Raw genomic sequence first — 9,094 nt, 5'->3', positions numbered from 1 at the left:
GTCCCAACATCCAAACGTCCTTTTTATGTCCTGGCAATCAAAAAATATAAAGGCGAAAAAAGAGAACAAGGGAGAAGAAGTGAAGAAAATCAATTGCGCAATACAAGTGTGCTGATAACGTCCCTTTTGAGAATGATCGCTCAAGCAGGTGACTTGTTAGGGGGCGCACCGGAACCATTCTGGCGGTTCTCGACTGAGTTGTTAACTGACAGTCCGCCCATACCAGACGACAGGAAGGCGAAAGGGTCGTTCTGCGAGTAGAAGTTGTTGGATGGGCCAGCAGATGCGGGACCGTTAGTCGCAGACTGGAACGCAGCCTCAGCAGCACGGCTATCAAAGGGACCGGCGGAGTGAGAGCTCGAGACGGGGCCGAAGTGTGTGTTCAGAGGCGGATACGGTGCAGCATTGCTACCACCGAGACCCGACGGAAGCGCGTAGGTACTTGGGGGGCCACCAAACTGTTGTCCATAGCCGCCGCCACCAGCACCGCCACCAGACGCGAAGGGCCCACCACCCGCCGCAAAAGGTCCGGGCCCGGGGTTACCACCCATGGAATTCTGGTTCATGTTGTAGGATGAGCCACTGTCCATGGGCGACGGGTAGCCCGAGTCCGCAACAACGGCTGCGGTCGCACGGCTAGCTCCGCAGCGCAGGCAGCAGACGTTCTTCGCAAAGTTGTGGTAACCGCATGCCTCGTTGCCACACTTCCAGTCGCCTGCACGGAAGGGAACAACACCACTACCACCCATACGACCACCTCCGTGACCACCACCACCCATGTGGCCGTGACCGTGACCATGGCCGTGGCCGTGGCCATGACCATGGTGGTTACCGTGCTGCTGCTGGGGCGGTATCATCGACTGGGGGCCGTAGAAGTAGCCGCCACCGCCCATGTCGCCAGTCGGGCCGGCGCTAACGGCAGGGAAGGAGCAACGGAAGCAAGCCGTGCGGCGCTGGAAGTTGGAGAAGCCACAAGACGGGCAGGTCCAGTCCCCAGGACGCGGGCGGTTCTTGCTCGGGGGGAACGGGGTAAGGATCTCGGCAGCACGGTCAAGAACGCGGCTGGACGACGGCGATACCTCAATGGCCTTCTCGTTGAGGGCACGGCCATTCATGCAGAGGCTCTCGGCAGCCTCTTCGTGAGACGAAAAAACAGCAAAGCCGGTGCCGGTGGGCTTGTGCTGCTCAGGGGTGCGGAGCGTCCAAAAAGCGATGGGGCGACCACCAAACTGGGTAAACCAGCTCTCCAGCTCAGACTGCGTGGTGTCATGGGGAAGACCAGACATGTGCAAAACCTTACTCCTTTCCGATAGGAAGGCTCTGACATCCGCACGCGCGTCCATGGGACGAGCCAGGACATCAGCGTGCTCGTGGGCCGGCTGGGACTTGCGGATCAGGCCGCGTAGGACACGAGCCAGAGTGACAGCCTCCTCCATGGCTCGACGGGGCGAGGCCGGGGCCAATGCCTGCAGGTGGAAGGGGAGGTTGTGCTTAATGGGGGCACTGGACTGGACAGCTTCGACTTCGAGGGCAGCGCAGATGTTAGCTAGCGATGAAGGGCCGAAAGGCAGCGACTCCGGGTGGTGCTGCTGCCATCTCTGGTATTCCTGGCGAAGGTCAAAGGTGCGAGAGTGCTGCAGGTAGGGAGGCAGAACGACAGCCTTGTCGCGAGCCTCACGGGGCAGCTGGACACGCAGGTCCCAGGCATCGAGCGTGACGAAAACAAAGTCGAGGTTCTGCGAGGTCAAGTGTTCAGAGGCAAATGTGTCGAAGCGGTTAACAGCGTCACGGAAGCTCCCGGCGTTGCGAACATGCTCCCAGGTGAGTGTGGTAAGGCTCGCTAGAAGAAAAGATTAGCCAACGGTATTTACCAAGAGAGTTGGAAGGCAAGGCGTCTGCCTCTCGCCAGAGAGGCAGACGGGCACGTTGGCGGTGGATGCTCAGCAGGGACAAGCAGGTACAAGTCCACGGCATTGGGTCAGTGGGGAAGAAGCAGCACAATATTGTCTTATATCATGCTTTCCATACGTCCCAATGTGTCCCAGAATTGCCGTCCTAGTCTTACCATCCCTACTGTTCGCCACCGACATAGAGCCAGCTGCCGGATTGTCGGTAATCGATCCATATTGGGAGAATCCGGACTCACTGCACAAGGGAGTAATGGGCGTGTTTATCGGCTTGACGAGGACACTTTCGCGGTAAAGCTAGAGACGGAGGAAGGCAAATTAGCTGAAAGAGCTTATTTTTTGGATAGCAATTGAGCAGGGATGAAGTCAGAACAGGTCGAGAGTGGATCATCGTACCTCATCCAAACTCTTTGCGTCGAGCAGGATCCAACCAATCTCAATAACTTCGGCAGAGTCCTTGGTAACATAGACACCGTGTTCGTCGCAAGTCGTGGCAACATGGATGACGACATAGCGGTCAAACGACGGCGACGCTTGTTGGTTGTTTGCCATTGTATCTCGAAGAAGACGGGTTTAGAGGGGAAAGTCGGTTAAGACAAAAAAGGGAGGGAGGGTCGAGGTCCGGAGGAACTGCGAAATCGGCAAGCTAGAAACCAAAGACAAATGTTAACAAAGCTGATAAGAGGCGATGAAGAGATAACGGGCATCCAAAGACGATGGCCACGGCAGTATGCAGCGGGCGAGGACCACAGGACAATAATCACAATCCGAGGCCCCAGAAATAGACGAGGCAGTTGTTGGGGGGGTTGATGGGCATGGTAAGGTCGAAGCTGCAACCGAGAGCCGAAGCCGAAGCACAAGCACAAACCGGATCACAATACGTACCCGGAGCGAGCCTATTCAGGGGTCAAAAGGTCGAAAAGGCGCGAGAGCCAGGTCAACCACGTAAAAATCGAACTGAAAACGATGCTGTAGGTTAAAAAAACAAGGGTAATAAGCCAGCCGAGGGTCGAGGTCGAGGCCCGTCGAGGGACAAAGTACAATGCAGAAGCAAAGAGACGGCGAAGTGCTGAAGAAGATTCACGATCGACAAGAAGTCGTTTTCCGTCGTCTGAGCCGAGAATTTCTCGAGTGGACGACGCTCTGCTTCCCGTCGAGTTAGGAGAAGAGGAGAGATAAACAAACGGAATGAGGAAGCGGAAAGGTCGGGGAAGAGAGATCTGGTTGCTTCGGCACGGGAAGGTCGAGGCGGGAAGTCGAGTAGAGGTGGCAGGAGCGAAGCAGAGGAAAGGCAAGACGGAAGAGCAGGAAAGGAGACAGCGAGGTTGAGGAGGAAGGAACAAACAGACGCTGAGGCCAGTTGAGTGGGCCGGTGGACGGTGGGCTGGACAGTGCAAGGAACTTGGACGTGGGTACGGAAGGCACGTTTTGTGGTGCGTGGAGAGGTGATAAAAAACTAGTTAAAAAATATACGTCGAAAAAAATAGGGAAATTGCATCTGTTTTGCTCAATGGCCCCAAAATAAATTCATACAATACGGCTATTTTTTACTTTTTACTGGGTCTTCCTAGGTGGGTTCAAACGCGCTCATTACACGACTACAAGACAGCTTTGGAGAGCGCGTGATAGGCATCACAGCCTTGCGTTAACAATTGATGTCCACGTTGATGTTATTATGTTTGTTATCAAGTGCTGTTGCTTTACTCATCAAGATAGACCCCTCGTGTAGTGCAGAGACAGTACAGTAGACGATGCTGTCTGTTGGCGGTTCTACCATTTGCGGTCTTCAACTCGCCTCTTTAACAGTTCACACTGTGGGGTGGGAACCAGCTCTTGTATCTCTCGTTTGTGTCTTGGTGCACAGGTACTTAACCCGAAAATCCCCTGACAGACACCTGGGAGCTTGCCTGGAAACAGGCGTTGGAAGTGGGGTAAGGGTCCCTGGCACCTGGCTAAGGAGGCGCGACGGGTGCCTGCCGTGGCTGTTCTTGCCCTGATTCTAGTGTGTGTTATGTCTTACGATGGGTCCAACGATTTGCATGGAGCTGTCATCGTAACCATCGGTGCAAAGCTCAGATAACAGAATCGGTATGACAAGAAACCAACACGGCTACTGGTTGCCCGAAGCCATAAGCATCGACTGGGTTTTGTCTTATGCGTTTTAAGCACTGACAATCGAGCTTCTTGTGGACATTCTCTCTTTCCACGCTAATAATCATCCTGTTTCCCGCCAGGAAGGGGCCAATACCACATGCCGCCGTATGCGCCAGGTTTGAAGGAAGGCACGGCTGGCAACCAACGTCAAGTAGGCATGAGACATCGCCAACGTGACTGGTCAACTTGCCTCTTGGCCGTCCTCTTTTGAGTGTGTTGCAGCTAGTGCAGCACAGCACGGCGGCCTCACCTTTCCTGCTATGGTTCTGCTATGCTTGTTTCGCCCCAGTGCCCTCTTCATGTCTTCCTTCGATGTTTTTTCATTCCTTTTAGTCCATCGACACCAAATTATCGTCTGTCACTTGTACACCTGTTGCTATCAGTTGTCACTTTAACTCTCCGACTCTGGGTTGACCCCCGTTGCAGCTTGCGTATCTTTGGTTATTTCCTTTGTCTTTCCCGTCACATTGCATATCTCTCCATCACACCAGTCCACCTACGCATAACTGCTCAGGGTAAGCTAGTCTTTCCCATTCCAGCATGCAATGTCGAGTCTTTCCCCCTTTCAAACCAACCAGTTGCAGCCACTTGCCCAGATGACTGTCTAAAATTTAACGGTCGAGAACACGGGAGAGGCCGCGGTAAAACGGCTCGCTCTTCCTCATTCTCAATCCATTCTCACGACTAAGCAGCTCCCTAAATAATCCAAATGAGTGGCATGGTAATGTTTGCGTTGGTCACCTCGCGTCACCTGCTACGACCTTTTCACTTCACCAAGCCATTTAATTTGAATGTCTTCTGAAAGGTCACATTGAGACCTGCAATATTTCCTTGATCAACGCCTATTTCCTGCCCTGCGTCTATCTGTCTGATCCTACTTTGACCACTCAAATATGAAACGTCCCAGTCGCCGATGAGAGACATGCAAAGGCACAAAATGCACCAGCACATCTAATTTCATGGTCGGTTGACTTCGACTGCCTTGTCAGTCTCATCGCCCTGTCGCCAGATTGTTCGCCTACTTTCGGGAAATCGATGCTGCAATAATAGCTCTTGTTAAGGCGACGTAACACAACCGTAGCAGCAAATCCCATAAATTCGGTGCAACGAGAATTCATGCAGCAAGAAACATTTGCCCGGTGCGAGACACCTAAAAGAGTTATGAATGATTTCGTATCAGCACCTACGATTATCAACCTCGTGCAATCCACCAACTCTCCATCACGACACGCGGTTACCCCAGAATCCGGATCAAGACGAGGCGGTCAAGGGGAGGGTTGTCGGCATGGAGAGAACCCGAGTGGAGGGACACTGCGGTACGCAAAGGACTGCTTCGTTTACACGCTGTGAGAATGCTATGTTGACGCTATGTGCCCATGCCTTGGATGCTGTGCGACGGCTGCTTTAATACGACTCAAAATGGTACTAACTGTGCTGAATTCAGATCCTTTGGAGGCAGTGTGAGTGAGGATAGGATAAGACAAAATCTAGCAAACAAAGCCCACGGTGCTGTACTGTCGGCCAGTCGCAGATGTTATACGCCTCAACCAAATAATGGTAGGCAACAATTCGCGGTGAGACAAGACGGTACAACTTATATATATCTCTCCCCGTATCTGCAGCTATAGAAAGTCGGCAACGCCCCCGAATCAGCACCATTCCTCTCACTTCGGACAAACAAAGACCATGCGGCCCGTCATGGAAACAGCCGTCCTGACGAGGTGAGAAGAGACTCCAGTAGTCACAGCTTCGCGCCTGGCTAGTCTTTGATATGGTGCAAGTTTTGAAAGGCACGTGCATTGATAGCACCACACTGGACGGCGCGGTATCTGACTACGTCATCCGTTCGAAGCTGCTATGCGGGAAGGAGCAAGCTCAAGCAGTTACAAGGAAAACCAACGACAGCACGAGACAGGTACAGAACAGAGTTGCGAATCAACTAGGCAGCAACATTTGTGCCGATAAGAACAACCAGCAAAATACACGGAGGCATCGACACGTTTGTTCTGTTGCGAAGTAGATACAATATAGCTGATAGCGTGTTCTCCATTCAGCCGGTGCAATAATAGGTCCTTGCGCACATGGATAGTTTCTCCATGCGCCATTCCTTAGCCACCGCTTCGTAGCGACGTAGATCATAAAAATGGCAGGTGCAATTCCATCGATTGGTCGTTGTTGCTGTTTATGGCCGCATGGCCGGAGCATTGGTCGCTGTTCGTCCTTGCCATTGGATGGCACGACCTGCTGTGACCAGGCCAGACCAGGCGGGGCCGCCACCAGACCTGCCGCGGTGTAGCGTCGCTGACGTAGTGCTTGCCATCATTGTCCCTCCTCATTCCATACTTAAGCGCCCCCCTTCGCGTCCTGCAATTTGTTGCCTCTCCTCATGTCAAGTGTTTTTCAACGACACTTCCTACAAAATCGACCTGTTTTTCGCGTCTCTGCGATTCTTTTTACCAGCGACCGAACCCTGCTCTAATAGCACCACGAAACGAACATTTGAACTTTAACCAAGCACTCGACCCCCCTCCAGCCGCAATCATGGTCACCGCTTCGGCCATTCTCGTGATCATCATCACGATCATCTGTACGTCTGCGCTCCTCTGGCGCTGTCACCAAATTATGTCATCCGCTGCATCAAATGGAGTCATATTCTAACGTCATTCTCCCATAACAGTCCCGCCGATTGGCGTATATGCCGTTGCTGGCTGCGGAGCCGACCTTCTCGTCAACATTTGCCTGACAATTCTTGGGTATGTTTCTTCTCGGCTACGTACCCTCCTTTCACCCTCGCTCCCCAAACCTATGCTAACGCGACGCTCTTATATAGTGTCTTCCCCGGCCATATCCACGCATTCTACGTCGAGTATGTCTACTATGACCGGCGCGAACAGTCTCGCGAGGGCCGTTTCACTGCCGACCGGGCTCCAGGTATCTACAGCGATCGCGTGCAATCGGGTGGCGGTGGCTACGGTACGATTGCCCAAAACACCTAAGTGCACGATGCCAGAGATGCCGGGGAGGCAATACCCTGGGCCACGTATCGTGGGCCACGCTGGCCAAGCAATGGTCCACGTGACGGCTCACAGCCGAGTCCCTAGCAACGCGAACGAGTTCCCAACTCTCTAGGCGCCATTCTATACGATCGTTGGTGATATGAGGAGTTGGAGGCGTTGGTATACGGTCGAATCGAACGTTAAGGAGGCGGATACCTTGTTGAAGCCGCCCTTGGATGTTTACTTAATTTTTTGTTTTATGCTTTATCTCCCTTCACGTCACGTTTTTACTCCATTCCGAAAGATTTCCAGAAAACGTTACGGCTCTCATAAAAACCTTTACTCTCCTTGTCAAGCTTCCCATTTTTGCTACAGACTATTTCAAATATCCAATCGCCCAGATATGTTATTGAAGACGAGAAATACGGCGGCCGCAACTGACTTTTTATCCACGTACGATATAACCGTCAAGACCTCCTAACATCCCACCGTTGCCATGCAGAATACCATCGTGATGTAAGAGAGTGTATTTGAGCATCTCGCAAGCGGTGTAAAATTATAACTAGTCAACTCCGCACGCGCTGCAGGCTACGACGTACGCCGTAGTAGTATGCGGCCTGCTGCAACTAAAGACTCGCTCGATATGCGAGAACACGTCAATGTAAGCGGGCCAGACCACGGAGTGCAGGCTCAAGGCTAGCCCGCCCGCCATGAATGGATGAACAGACCAAATAAACCGTAGTTGAAGTACTGCATGCGACAAAACCGAAAAGAAAAATAAAAGGAAAAATTCAAATTGTCGTCTCATACAGCTCACTGAATAAAAGTAGACATCGGCTCGCCATGTCCACAACGACGAAAGTCCACGGCTGCATGCTGGGTTCATTCATCAGCTTACCACGTCGCAATCCACAGGGTTTGTCCCCATCAATGTCGGATTTATTATGAGCCAAAGAAAGACCCAAGAACTTCATACGTTGGCAACGGGAGGCAGAATGAGCGAATGACGGCCCCGGAAAGGGAAGAGAAATAGACAAATAAGAAAGCGCATTCGTCCTGCGCATCATCTTAGCCCAACTAAACACGCACAACATTGTCCGGTCATGTCCACGACCAACGCCCGTCAGACAGCAGAAACGACGTCGTGCCAGAAAATGCTGGAGTGTGGCAGCTCTTTGGGGAGACAACTCAGTATTTCTGAGCGATACAGCGGAGAGTTGGAGGGTGGTGGTAAAGGTGGGCATCTCTTGACTTGGCCCGGTTCGTGGTGCATGGGATGGTCCCTCATGCCCTGCACACCCCCTTTCTCTGCCGGTCGGTCGCGCCTGCCCCCCCTTTCCCTCCTTCTTGTTCGCAACTGCCCTTTCAACGGCAGCCACGACTGTCTGCAGACAGCTCCGTATGCACATTCTCCACTAGCCAATGGAAGCGCCGGTACCATTATTTCAGTGGCTCCTGCGTCCTCTCACACGCTGACTTCGTACATGATTTTGTCTTGTTCCCACGACTCCACAGCCTTTTTTGCCCCATGTCGCTCCGTGTCTGTGCAGGCGGCGCGCGACAGTGAAGACATGACCTGCACAAATAGGACGAAGTGAAGAGAAGTATTTACAAAACCAAAAAAATTGTAAAAAAGGAAAGACCCAATTGTATGTCGTAAATACGAAAAAGGAAGGAAGAGAGCTGAAACGGGAGGGAGCGAGTTAAGATTTATAAACGACAATTGGGGATACTTCCCCATCGTGCTTTCCGAATTGAAAACTGCGTGTGTTGTTCCAAACAGGCCAGGAAAAGCTCTTTTTGGCCGCCCCCATCTGATCTTTGAGCATGCTCCTCGGCATTGCCTCTTTTCTCCTCAACACTTTCAACTCGTATATTTCGCAGCTTCTTCTATTGTCATCTTCCATAGCACACATCTAAAACCCTCCTCCGGCACTCCCAGGATATCAGCACCCATTCCCTCGGATTTCCGCCGCCCATGTGTGCCACGGACCATTGCCCTTCTGAGGAGGTAATGCTCCTCTGATCACACCCCAG

The 9,094-nt window shown here is 52.4% G+C and overlaps 2 protein-coding genes across 2 annotated transcripts; one reads left to right on the top strand and one right to left on the bottom strand.

Annotated features, from left to right (window-relative positions):
* Window positions 1–140: 140 nt before the first annotated feature.
* On the bottom strand, window positions 141–2,459 carry SPSK_05005 (RNA binding protein (Arp); the record flags this gene model as incomplete). The annotated part of the gene is made up of 3 exons (XM_016731762.1): window positions 141–1,840; window positions 2,066–2,204; window positions 2,304–2,459. The coding sequence occupies 3 exons, from the start codon at window positions 2,457–2,459 to the stop codon at window positions 141–143; spliced, it is 1,995 nt and encodes a 664-aa protein (XP_016583815.1).
* Window positions 2,460–6,602: 4,143 nt separating this feature from the next.
* Window positions 6,603–7,057, top strand: SPSK_05645 (stress response RCI peptide; the record flags this gene model as incomplete). The annotated part of the gene is made up of 3 exons (XM_016732387.1): window positions 6,603–6,648; window positions 6,739–6,814; window positions 6,892–7,057. The coding sequence occupies 3 exons, from the start codon at window positions 6,603–6,605 to the stop codon at window positions 7,055–7,057; spliced, it is 288 nt and encodes a 95-aa protein (XP_016583814.1).
* Between the last annotated feature and the right edge of the window lie 2,037 nt (window positions 7,058–9,094).

This window comes from Sporothrix schenckii, assembly GCF_000961545.1.
Source record: "Sporothrix schenckii 1099-18 chromosome Unknown Cont49, whole genome shotgun sequence".
In the NCBI taxonomy this organism is placed as follows: domain Eukaryota; kingdom Fungi; phylum Ascomycota; class Sordariomycetes; order Ophiostomatales; family Ophiostomataceae; genus Sporothrix; species Sporothrix schenckii.
Note: the sequence above shows the minus strand (reverse complement) of the source record. Positions and strands in the feature narration are given on the sequence as shown.